Source organism: Gymnogyps californianus, chromosome 3, assembly GCF_018139145.2.
Source record: "Gymnogyps californianus isolate 813 chromosome 3, ASM1813914v2, whole genome shotgun sequence".
Lineage (NCBI taxonomy): Eukaryota > Metazoa > Chordata > Aves > Accipitriformes > Cathartidae > Gymnogyps > Gymnogyps californianus.
Window position 1 is genome coordinate 44,480,313 of NC_059473.1, and position 13,332 is coordinate 44,493,644.

Sequence of the window (13,332 nt, forward strand, 5' to 3'; positions counted from 1 at the left end):
GATGACAAGATACGCACAGACAGGGGATCAGCTTATCAGTCCACATAGAAGGCCACAGACCACAGAAGGTCATAGACCATGTGCTGCCTAAAATTTGTGTCAGTGTGACAACAAAGGGATGTTTGGAGTATAAAACAGGAAAATGAGGTGGGAGTTAGCACGAGAAAAAGCATGAAGCATGAAGTCTTACTTGAAAGTCTAAAATATGGACAATTAAGACGGGCAGCATGGGTAGGTCAGTGTGGAAGTCAATGTCTTGGTATTAGATAAGAGGATGGGGAAGGACAGACTAATGGGTCTGGAAAGGGAAAGGGAAAAGAAGCAGCACGTGTTTGATGTAGCACAGAAGAGGGAGCCAGCAGAGGGACATAAAGGGAGAGGTGGCAAGGTCGAAACAGCAGGCTAGGAAACAGATCTTTGCACCAGCAAGATCTAATTAGGGTAAGATTGCTTCTGTTAAGCCAGGGAAGTGGATGTGGATGTGGTATGACGACAGCCCAGACGATAATTCTAAGTATGTGGGTAGATAGGAATGGGCCTGTTTTGGGGAAATTCTGCAGATAGAATTTGCAAGATACAAGGTTTGTTCACCTTTCACAATGGAGTTTGGGGATAGAAATGTGGAGCTAGCTACTCAACAGGTAGCTTGTGAGCAGTGATAGCAGACATACTATAATAACAGTAGACACACTGTTAGTCCAACTGGGATATAAGAATCAGACTGGGATGCAAGTGTTGAAATTAACACTGAAATGGAACCGGAGAGGACAAACTCCAGGCTCACTGTAAGTGGGTAGTAAGTTCAGAAATGAAAGGGAGGAGGGAGAGAAGGCGATAGCTGGAGGGACAAGCTGAATCTCATTTTTAAATGGTAAAGATTAAGACATCCTTGCATTGTGACATGAAAGAGCCAGAAGAAAGGTTTAGAAGCAATGTAGGGGGGCCAAATGAAACAAGTATGAGAGGATCAGGAGATAACAGCACAGCCACCTTGTAGAAGTGTTGTGACCAGCTTTCCTGGCTGCATATCAATTATTTCCTCTTTCAGTTTGAACACTTCTGCCTCTGTCCCTCTTAGCAAGGGGGTTCAAGGACTTTAGGGCAAACTGACAAAAATGACATGACTTTCTTCTTTCCCTTTCTCACCTCTTATCACTCTCTTTTTCCTTATCCCCTGGCAGAGAGCAGAAGTGTCTCAGTAACCACCCCTTTGTAGTCCTTCCACCCATCTTGTCCAGCTTCACCTAAACCTAGAAGATACATATATGTCTGTACTTGGGTATGAACCTTTACCATAGTATCTGGTCCCCTTTTCCCATCTATGCTCCTCACTGCAAGTGCTGTCTTGGAGTGAGATTCATGTACAAGCTGTGTGCACTGCTGGTTTTTGCACAACAGCACTGACGCAATCTAGAAGAGGATGTGAATATACCTAACTATCCGGTAAGGTTTATTGTATGGAGCACATCTGTGCTTTTCATTTCATTATCCCATTTTATTGTGGGATAGGGATGTGGTGGGAAATTTTCTGCATGACTCTTTTTCAGAAATCTCCCATCTACTTCTCCTGCTTGCAGTGGGAGAGGAGAGAAAAGGCTGTGTTACGTACCTGGTCCCCCTAGAGATCTTACACTATGCAGACACGCTCCCATGGACTCCAGCAAGGAAAGAAAATCACGCTGCAGGGTCAGCTAAGCCCTCCTCCTTATGAACTGTGCAGAACTACCTGTAAATGTGCAGGTGGTAGTATGGGACTATAAGAGTTTTCATAAGAAAGGTATTTTGTGTGATCCAAAACCAGCATCATCACAAAACTTTAAAGACATACACTTGGCCTGGGCTCTAATAATCTAATGTGGTGCCTCAGTTCAGCAGTGGCTTTACGGCAACTGCATAACACATGCTTCCAAAATTATAAGTGGGCGTTTCCAAGACTTATAACTAATTGTCTGTAGTTTATACTGTAGTTTTGTCCCTGATCCTTTTCCAATACAACCAACCGCTGGAATGATCATCCACGGATTGTTCCTGGTACAGAACTGCCCGATTGTGTGATCACAGGGGAAAACATTTACATCAGAACAAGTATACGTTTGTCTAAAAGAGTATGCAGTTAACTAAGGCACTGATTTTTTAACTAGGGGTGTGAGGAAGGAACCTCAGTCCTCTTGTATTGCTAAAGTGGTGTAGCATTATGGGCCCTGATGAAAACCAATAAACTATTATTGTTAAGTATCTGAGTTGTAAAATCAGCCCCAACTTGGTCAGCTAGTTATCATGTGCTGGAAACCCAAATCATCAGCAAAGGTGCTGTTACAAAGTTCAGATAAGAATCAACAATAATAAGTGTTTCTCATCTCTGTCCTGCCTCCCATAGGCTCAGTAATAGTATTAAATGGCACAGAGAGACTCCGGTTAAGGGAGAGGAGTGTGTCGTAAGCCCTACATCTGTTACAGGGAGTTGAGAAGTATTTCGTGGCCTATAGATAGTAGTGGCCTGTGAAGAGGACATGTCCAGACTGGCCATTTTATTTCAGGGCTGTCTGCTGTTGTGGTGGACTGGTTTTGATGTTTCAGGTAATTCCTCTTAGTCTTAGGTTTCTAAAACAGATTAATCTGATTGATTGAGGGAGAATATCTCATATGGCGGAAATAAAGCAAGCAGCTGCAGGCTGTCCTCTCTAAAAAATCCCCAAGCTATTTCAACCTTTTATCTAGGCCATATGCTGAGGTTGGAGGGGACCTGGATAGGTCAGGGAATACAGAATATCTTCTAAATAGGAGTGCAGAGTGTATGAGAGATCGGCAGGTGTGGGATGTTCTGGGTGCTGAGGCTGGCGCAGCAAGCCTAGGCTGAAAGGACTTTGGGATCCTAGCGGTGGCTGCAGCTGGCAGGCTGGGGGCCTGGGAGCAGGGCTGGCTTGGGAAGAAGGCAGGAAAGGGTTGGGATAAGCTTGGGAAGCGGAGAAAACAGAACGGGACACCGTCTTTGGTGAGGTAGGGGTATGTGTTGGAAGTGTAGAGCTGGAAAGCACAAATTTAGGGTCCTAGCATGAGGACATTTAACGAGTATGGCGTGAGGGTGTGAATGCTGTGGCTCTTGCCATTTGAAAATTACAAAATGCTGCTCCTTGCTCCTTTTCTCTCTCTTAACTCCATATCTACCTTTCTGGTTTTTGTTGTTGTTTATCTTTCCGCATCACGTTCCACTCGGAAGCTCCCCAGCCTGATCTCCCATGGGCTTAGTTTCTCCCCTACTTCTTTTTGTCTGATAAGACGATCTGCAGTGAAACAGTTCAAATTTAAATGCTGATGTTTAATTTGCTGTAATAAGACTTTAGATTTGGCGCCCCACTGTGATAAAAATAAAGGCAAGGCAGAATTCAGACAATAATGGAGAAACAGCACAGCAGCTAGTATTTTATTCCGTTTTGATTACTACTTGTTGTGCAGACCTTTAACGCTTCATTTAGTTAAGTCTTACAGGTACCTGGAAGGGAAGAGTAAGATTGTAACAAAGAAGGGATACCCTGCTTGGCACTTTTTCAAGCCTCATAAAAGAAACACCCACAATTCATCAGACTGCATGCTATAAGGAAGAAATGGAAGAATTACTAAAGACATCAGAGCAAATGGAAAAGCAAACAAAATGTATTATGGCATGAAAGAGATTTCAACTCTAAGCATCCTATTTACTAACATACATTCTACTCATTCCTCCTCTGAAAAATGTTTTTCTGCATGTGAAACAAAGAACTAGGTTTTAGTTTACATTTAAGTAAATCTATCAGTTTGAGCTGTTTTCCTGAGCTTTTTCTAGATTCTGTATTTTATATGTGACTGAACACACGCAGAGTGGTAAGGCATACGGAAACCGTGTTAGCTAGCAGGTTTAAAATAATTCCTTTCCACCTTCTTTTTCTAGAATATATCTCATATATAGTCACACTACAGGTCCACTTCTGGTAAGAAGCTTCAGCCATTTTGCAATCGGTAGACTCTCAAAGACAACAGATTTCTACTAAAGTTTGGGGAAAATGGATAGCCAGGAAAAGGAGAGACTGTGCTCACGTGATTTGGAGGGAGTGATCAAGTGGGAGCTCACACTGAAAACTTTCAGTAAGCCTTTCTTCTTCATTAGATGCCTAAGCAACTACAGCTTAGCCAAGGTAATTCCCATACCCGTTGGAAACCATGTTGTACCTGTGCTGCTGCACAGGGGATTTGCTGTCCATTGCTTTTGCAGGAACAGAGGGTTCCAGGTATGCCTTTTCCTATGACCACGTCTCCTAGGAGAGTGGTTTGCCACCATTTTTGATGTGCCGATCTCTAAATTTTTTCCAAGGGAATTGTAATCTGGTACAGTGAATTTACACTTAGTGGAAATCAGGTTGCTTTTCTTAGTTACGCTTTGGCTTGCACTAGTACATTAAACTGCTTGGGAGTTGTTCTCTGGCCCCACTGCCAGTGGCCCAGACCCTCGCGACAAGCTAACAGCACGGAGCCAGCGCCCAGGAACGCCTCCGGTCTTTTTTAGAGGCAGACGCGGGGCATTCAGGTAGACTTCTGAGATGCTGTGATGACAACGTAGACTTGGTTTTAACAACTTACTTACATTGGCATAAATGGTAACGACAAGCCTGACAGATGGAACAACTGAGCATGTTGTGTATTACTGCTGGTTGATCTTGTGTCGCCATGTGCACAAAGACACCCAACGAAGGAACTTCACCCCCTCAAAGATGGCGCCGCCACCCGAGATGTCTCCGTTAGGCCTCCCGGTGCTCAGCCCGTGAGAACAGACAGGGGATCAAGCTTTGCCTAGCAGCCAAGACAACCGGGAACGCGCATACGGGTACACGCAGCCGGGGATGCGCAGGCCTGCGGGGGCACACGGCACCACACGAGCCCAGAACCCGGAGCCTTCCAGGCGCTTTCGCCCCAGCCCTCGCACGACAGCCACAAAGCTCGCGCGACTTCCGCCACCGACCCACGGGATCCGCCCGCCGCACACCCGAGCGGGAGCGGGCGCCGGCGCCGTGCCTGAGGCGCCCGCCTCGCCTCCCGCCGCCGCGCCGAGGGCCTCGGCGCCGCCGCCGGCCGCGCCCGGGCCGGCCGTCCCCGCCCGCCCTCGCCTGCGCAGGCGCGGCGCTCGCCCGTCCGCCCGCCCGCCCGCCTTTCCCCCCCGCAGGATGGAGGTGGTGCTGGCCGACGCGCTGCTGGCCCGCGGCGGGGACCCCTGCGCGCTGCTGCGGGCCGTCTGCGCGCCGCTGTCCGCCGAGCGCGCGGAGGCGCTGCGCCTCCTGCTCCAGCGGCTGGCGGCGGGCGGGCCGCCGCCGGGCGAGGCGGAGGCCGAGGCCGAGGCGGTGCGGCGGGCCGCCTGGGAGGTGGCGCTGGAGCGGTGCCGGCCGCTGCTGCGCGGCGGGGAGGGGGCGGCGGGGTGCGGGGAGCGGCTGCGGCTGGCGCGGGCGGCGCGGGGGGCGCTGCGGCACTGCGTGCAGCTGTGCGGGGCGCCGCTGGCGGCGCGGCTGGCGGGCGACGCGCTGGCGGAGCTGGCGGCGGGCGGCGGGGCGGGCGCGGAGGCGGCGGTGGAGGCGCTGGCGGCGGCGGCGCCGCGGCTGGAGGAGCCGGCGCTGGTGGCGCGGTGCGTGGCGGCGGCGCTGGCGCTGGTGCGGGAGGAGGGCGAGGGCGAGGAGGCGGCGGCGGCGGCGGCGCTGGTGGCCGGGCGGCTGCTGCCGGCGCTGGGCGGCAACGGGGCGGCCCTGCGGCGCGTCTGGGAGGGGCTGCTGGGCGCCGGCGGGCCGCCGCGGGCCGGGCGGGCGCTGCTGGCGCTGAGCGCCCTGGCCGACGCGCTGCTGCCGCGGGGCCCGCCGGGGCCGGGGCCGGGGCCGGGGCTGGACGCGCGGCTGTGCCCGCGGTTCTGGCGGGTGGTGCAGGAGGGTCTGACCGAGCGGGACGGGCTGTGCCGGAAGCGGGCCCGCTACCTGCTGAAGCGGGCCCTGGACCTCAGCGGCGGCCAGCGCGCCGAGCTGCGCTGCCCCACGGACGGCGGAGACGGTACGGCGGGGCGGGGGGCGGGAGCGGGGATCGCGCCTCCCCGCCCGGGCTGAATGGCGGGGAGAGACCCGCTCTTTTTTTTCTTAGAGCCAAGTCTGTTTTGGTGGTCTGCTGAGAAGAATGAGAAACTGCTGCAGTTTTGGGAAACTTACATTTTGATAATGGAAACTTTGGAAGGAAACCAGGTAGGAGCACCGTAAAGCCTGTGCTCGTCGTAGTTGTAGGTGATACCTTACTTCTGGCACGCGTACTGCCAATGTTTTTGTGGGGTGAAATATTTCCATCTTTGGTGACGGAGGGTGTCTCAGCAGGAATATTTTTATTTGGAATTTTAAGTACTTAAAACGCAGCGTGTGTAATTCATTTGGAATAAATTCGGAACTCTGTCTTCGAAATAGTTCTGGTTAAAGCACTGGATTGAACTAAGAAAGAAAAACCCCGGTTGCAGCTTGTTGCAAGACCACGGGTAACCTGTTTCTTGGTGAAAATCAGGCTATAGCAACTTAATAACCTGTTTTCAGTAGAGGGGACTACATCTCTATAGTGAAGCATTTGTGGTCTGGGATGAAAATTACCGAGTTTGACTCGGCGTCCAGTGTACTTGGCAGAAAGATTCCTGTTGACTCGAGGTTTCCATAATTGTGTGGTATTGTGGTGTTAAGTACTAGTTGTGTGACTGCCTCTTTGTAGTTATTTTATTTTATTTGTACATAATTGTCCTTTAACTGAGAGAAATAGTACTTTACCAAAATGTTTGATTTTAGAGATTTGTGCTGTTTTATTATTTTTTTGATGAATAGAATGGTTGGTTATTAGGAAGTATTGTTCTTATGATACGGTAGCATGGAACTATCAGGTTTTGTTCAGTGCTAAACTACGATTGAGTGTTACATACCAAGTGCTGAGATCAGCTGCACAGGTGTTGCAGGTTTATTTAAATGCAGTTATATTGTCAATTATTATATTAATGCTATTGATAGTAAATTCTAGCCCGTGAGTAAGTGCCAGTTCCTAGGTTTGAGATGTAAACTGACTACTTACATCTGATTTGCATTTCAGATCCATGTCATAAAGCCAGTATTACCAAAACTAAACAGTTTATATGAGCATGCTATATCAAGGGAAAAAGGTAAGATATAACTTTTTCTGAAACGTCTCTTAAATATTAGGCAGTTAAGTCACGCTAGCAGCTTTTTGTTATGTTTTGTTTCTCAAATTAGCTGTTTTCTGGGTGGCTATTCCAGTTTTTGTTGGTCTGCTATGTGCATAGGTTGCTTGGCAAACGTGCACAGGCAGTGCCGCTCTGCTCCGAGAAGAAGAAATCCTAGCATATGCTTATTGCTTACTATGTTATCTTGACATATTTTTCTCTGTCAGCAAACCCAACTAAATGGTCCTTTTCCACTACATTTTGCTTTACTTCAGCTAATGTGAAAATAAAACAAAGCCAGAGATTCTTGGGGTGGGTCATATGCGCCAAGTCACCTGCACAACTCTGTAAAAGGGGAAAAAACCCCCAACTCCTCGGAAGTGGGGAGAGAAGAAATAAAATGAGTGCTGAGACAGCATGTTGGAGGATATAATGTCATCTTCTGTAGGGCAAAATGGAGCACATCTAATTAGGTGGTGCAAGATGTTAGAGATTTGTAAAGTGAGAAGAGTATTAATGTGAAAGCGTTGCAGGTGAATGCAGGGTTGGTATGAGGAGAGTTGCAGGAAAAAGGACATGGGTTTTGCACTTGTTAGTCATTTTAATTTGTAACTACTAAAATTTAGAGGGTAAGTTTTGAAAGCCATGTTAATTTTTTTCTTTGTATTGGAGATTTAGCAGGGTATTTTTATAAATCTAATAGCTACAATCATCTTTTTGAAATGTCCTGTGAATTGCCTATGATGTTGTCCAGAATGTCAGTATGTTGTGTCTTAGTATGTGAATGTGTCACTGTCATTTCTGTGTCAGTTTAGAAGGATTTGCTTTTGTAACAGGTTGTTGGTTGTTTCACCCATCGTGGCACATGTGCATTTATAAACGAATGTTTGAGAGTGAGAATAAAACATTGACAAAGGAAGGCATTCTTCATTTTCTGGAGCTTTATGAAACAAAGCATCTTCCAAATTCACTTGGTTTTTCGGAGGTAAGGGTGTTACTGTTACTTGCCAGAACAAGCAGATGTTCTAATTTGTAATATATCATAACACTGATTGCCTCAGTAGCATTGGAATTAGACACGTTCTGTAAAAGTACCCTCTTATTTAGCTGTGCAAGTGATAGCAATATTTGTAAGTAGCATCAAACGTATAATTACTTGAAAAATGGCCGGGCTAGAGGGAATGCGTTTTTGAGTGCAGTCATTCATTCCCGTATTTCAAACTCATGCTCTCTAATTAAAGTTGGCTCCCAATTTATTGAGATTTGTTACCAGAAGTGAAATTCTCAGAGGAGTGGTTGATGCTTCAGATTTTCAGAGTCCCCTGAACCTCTCCAAAATTATTAGTTAATATTAATAGATGGAACAGAGTCTTGGATAAACCTGGTCAACAGACTTCAAGTCTGTGCATGTTGTCAGTATGCACTCAAGGACGGATTTTGAAGATCCATTGCTAGATAACCCTGTGAGGAGGTGAATGTCTCTGTAGTATAATCAGTATATTACTGTATCCCATTTAAAACCACACTTTAAAATATTCTGTATGTGGGAAGAAATATTGTAAGTTCTTAATTTTTTTTATTAGTATTATATGTAGGTTGACTCCCCAACCAGCCTGCACCTTAGTAAGGAATGATCTATATTATACTATTATTTCTTCCTTCTCTCCTTCACAGAAGGCGCATTGCCCTCAGAGGTTAACATTTCTGATTTATACAAATTAAGTCAGCCTCTTGATGACTAACTTGAAATCCAGTCAACCTTAAAACACACCCTAAATCTTTCTACTTGTGTTGGCCCCTAGTCTTTCTTTTATTTCATGTTTAAATATCTTTTCTCCATCTCTTTCCCAAAAGGATTTCTTATTTGCCTGCACCTTTCACAATGCTCTCTGAAATGTACCTAGTGAAAAAATTGCTTTGTTTGTTTATTCTCCTGCTCCCCCTTCTTTTCAGTTTCCTCCTCTTTTTGCTCCTACTATTTGCTACTAGCAAGAGTGTTCTCTAATTTCTGACTCTGTCCTTTTAAAGTCTGGTGAAATAAGTGTAGCCTCTATGTAACAGTGCCCTGCAAGTGTACATTTAGCCATTGTTCTTGTTTCCTTTTATCAGTTTGTTGTTGGACCGTTAATGGACGCACTCTCAGAAAGTTCCCTCTATAGCAGGTAAGCCACTGATTCTTTTCTATTTTTTTTAAGATGTGTTGATTATTGGAAATGTATTCTAATAATACTCGTTTGAGTATGTGGGTAAAATCTTGGCTAAAGGAAAACACATTAATAAACAAACGGTGTTGCTAAACTTACTGACAGGTAAAGAGTTTTTCAGCAAAGGTGGGTGGCTGTGAGTAAGATGAAGTAGGTTCAATTTAATCCTAGTAATAGCAACATAGGGATGCATCAAGGTCCTATTGTACACCTGGTGTTGAAATATTAATTTGGAAATGAAGCGAGATACCATAAAAAAATAATTCATTAAGTTATTAATTGATCTTCTCATTTTCTTGCCATACAGAAAGAACGGGCTGCTCTAATTATTGCCAATTCATAACTGATTGAAGTGTTTTTTTGACAGTGCCTGATTATCTTTTGGGAAATTAATACTTTTTCACAGGAGACTATTTGCGGTCGACAGATGACAGTGGTCTCCCTTGGTGTAAATACATAAAGAACAGATAAAAGTTTGAGGAGTTACAAGTTGGTATACATTCAGTGTACTGATGGCATTCAGTCCTTTGTGCTAGTTGCATGGAAAGTACCGAGAATGAGGAATAAAGTGCTGAATGCACTTCATGCGCTCAGCATTATGGCAGATGCAATGGCTTGGGTGATTCAGCTAGCAATCTGAAACTCAGTTCAGAACGATCTTGGAGGAGGCTTGACTGGCTGACCTGGTTAGGCAGCCAGAAAAGTTGACACTCGACTGCAACTGATGCACTTTTTGGGGAGGGGGACGGGAAATGTGACTGTCGCTTATTAAACTGGTGATCAGTTTGGATTAGGTGATTCTGGATAAAATGTAGTCAAAATAGATTGTTTCATCTAAACATGATGGGGCAAATGTGACCTCTTTGGGCTCTTGCAGCGGTTACGCGTTTCTCATCTCAGTTAGGTGGCTGCAGTAGGCTTTCCATGGGCACACACGGATGGGAGGTCAGAAGTTGAAGCAAGTGCTGAGTGTTTCGGTGTGTGTGTTAGAGCTGTGTTGGATCAATGCTTCATAATCTTCTCTTCTAGCTTCTGTATTTCTGGTGAAACATATTGGCATATGTAGAGGAGGGTGCATGCTTGAGTATACCAAGAATGTACAGAGTTGTTATGGTTAATGTGAAGCTGTATGAGAGAAGACTGTAAAATCTCATGACTGTCTGATGCTAATCCTTGGTAGTCAGGATCCTGAGACTTCTGATAGGACATAGGTTGTCTCTTTTGGTTTCATGGAGTGTTTCTTGTGTCTTTACTGAAAACCTTCTGTGCTGGTCAGTGGTTTTGTTTATACTGACTTTATAACCTGTTCCAGGGAGAAATCCTTGCTCCCTAGCACACTTGTGTAGGTAACTTGTTTTTGCTGTTCTCCAGATCAGACTGGTCGCATCCCCGCTGTATACCACTGATCTTGTCCCATGGGCCTTGGCAGCCTGCTCCCAGAGGCCCGTGTCATTCTGTGGGTGCGGGCACAGGGTTGAACTGACAGTGCTGTTTCTTACTGCGGGCTCACCGTAAGAGGCTCTCAGTCCTGAGTAACTTGACTGGAGGCTGTGCTTGAGTGCCAGAGTGTGCTGTCACCATGTCCTGTTGTGACCGTCCCCGTCTTCTGTGTGTTTGCTGGGTGCTGTTGGAATACTGGGATAAGCGGAGGATGCAAGCTGATGCACTCCATCTCTGTGGCCTGTTGGAGCAGTCTCTGCAGTGAATTAACCACTCAACTGCACTTTGTTTTTGTTTAGGGGCAATCCTACTCATAGCTGTTAACATGCCAGTTGTGTATTTGATGTTTTAAAACCCAACAGGACACCAGGTCAGTTAATGGGAGCCTGTCCTCCTTTGGGAATGAGGCTACAGAAGTTTTTGGCTACTTATCTCATGCTTCTTCCAGAGGAAGAAAAAGGTATGTTTCAATTTCACTGTTATCTTTTTTTAAATAAAGAAGCCAAATAAAAACTGTAGACCCATTTTCTGTATCTCATGTAAATGTTTACCACTATTTTTCTACATTAGTTGAGAGAAAAAAGGAGTAGTTCTCCTTGGGGCAGTGGAGTTTCCAGAGAAGAGAGAGGTCTTCAGAGGCTTTGAGGGATGCTGCAGTATTAAGCTACAAAATTGTTTTAGGGGCAAACTGAACCAGACTTACTTTTTTTTATTAAAAAAACCCAAACTCCTAAGTTCTGAAGGTGAACAGTATTTGCAGATTCTTTTTTCTTTATTTGTCAGTGTAGATAATACTGTGCTAAGCAAAATCTTTAGAACTATTCTTGTATTTGTTTTGGGGGGTCTTGGTGTGGGTTTTTGGTTTGGATTTGGTTGTTTTTTTTTTTAACCTGTCTGCCAGAGTTTTTTAGTCACAACCTGTGTAATTAGGCATTCAAAAGAGCTAGTCTAAGTGCTGAAGCAGAAGCTGAATAAGGATTCTTTTATTGTGAGCTTGGATGGAGGAAGATTTCTGAGATTGTTCCAAATTTTGGTGTTAGTGTAGGCTGAAAAGAAGGAGCAACCTTTGACAGACCAGAATTTAATATCTGGTCTAATTAGATTAAATAAGGCTAGGACCAGCTCTGTTCAGTATCCTGTATCTACAGGTACATATTCTGGTAGGAAACCCCTTACATGTTTGTGATGCCATAGATGCCCTGTTTCTCTGCCCTGTCCCAAGGCATATATTTTATCACAAAATGGAGGGTCTGTGATTAGCAACCCTGAGACTGGGTGACCTGCTTCTACAAATTGTAGCTGTGATGTCTTGTTGAGGCTTGCTTTGGCCGTGCCAGCATCCATTAAACTGGTTGAATCGCTGTGTACTTTGGTCTGCCATCACACAGACTGAGTAACAGCTTAAAAAAGGCATTGTCTAGTACTCAAAACAATCAGAGTTAAAATTCCATTACTGAATATGGTGATTAGTGCAGTTCACCAAAGCCAAAATGAGGTTTATTTCTGGTTACCTCCTTATCATGTTACCTTACTGACAGACTTCTTTGGAACGTACTTTTTTCATTGAAATAATTAGGAAATTATTCTGTTGTCTTTCATTTAATTTTCAGAAATGATCATAACACTCTCCTGCTGGGGTCAGTGTCATTGAAATGCATTGGAGAACAAGAAATCACTCTGGATTATTTGTTTTGTTTACTTTTATTTTAAGGTAGTTTCCTGTTAAAATTTATTCAGAAGATGACAAGTAGGCATTGGTGTGCTGTTCCCATTTTGTTTCTTTCTATGGCTCTGGCATATATCCCTGCGTGTAAAGTACTGGGCACTGAAGGACTTCATGCTTTAAGGTAAAATGTACGCTGCATTGTGTTCTTACAGACTTCTTCTAAAGAAATGTGCTGAACATCTGGAGAGCCAGAATTTAATTCATGTTTCTTACTTCTGGGAGGATGTGATGGTTGTGCATGGGAATGGAAGGTTCTGTCTCCTTTATGTCTAATTCACAGAGGAAAGCAATTTAAGAACCAATGTATTTATGTCTCTGTGTGACTTAAAAAAAAAAAAAAGTGTGTTTTGCATTTCAGACCTTTCTCATTGCTTCTTTTTTGGCATCATTTTTCCCTGGTCTTCCATACTTCCTAGCTGATATATATCAAACTTCTTCCTTTTCTTCTGATTACATTAAAACCTTGTTTAATGGCAGTAGAGGCTGTATCAGGGGACAGCCCACAAAACTGAAAACTGAAAGACTTGTAAATAAAAGGCTATGTAGAAGTTCTTGGCATGCATATTGTCCTTAATCACACCGATGTTTCCTAAGTGTCTACTTTCACTTCCTAGAGCCACTAAAAATCAGTCATTATTCCAGTTTAATCAAATTTGAGCTTTGAAATAAAATCTTACTGGTGGTTGAAGGAATATTGGATAAAAGTAGTTTACCAAAAAAAAAGTCAGACACACCTCTGCTGATAAAAGATCATT

General features: G+C 44.9%; 1 protein-coding gene across 2 annotated transcripts in view; it reads left to right on the forward strand.

The window, feature by feature from the left end:
* Nucleotides 1-5,192: 5,192 nt before the first annotated feature.
* TARBP1 (TAR (HIV-1) RNA binding protein 1) overlaps nt 5,193-13,332 on the forward strand; it is a 39,790-nt gene continuing 31,650 nt past the window's right edge. For both annotated transcript variants that reach the window (XM_050894332.1, XM_050894331.1), the window contains exons 1-7: nt 5,193-6,057; nt 6,145-6,242; nt 7,117-7,186; nt 8,044-8,192; nt 9,317-9,369; nt 11,214-11,311; nt 12,563-12,698. In XM_050894332.1, coding sequence (XP_050750289.1) covers nt 5,193-6,057; nt 6,145-6,242; nt 7,117-7,186; nt 8,044-8,192; nt 9,317-9,369; nt 11,214-11,311; nt 12,563-12,698 — 1,469 coding nt within the window. The remainder of the gene's footprint in view (nt 6,058-6,144; nt 6,243-7,116; nt 7,187-8,043; nt 8,193-9,316; nt 9,370-11,213; nt 11,312-12,562; nt 12,699-13,332) is intronic.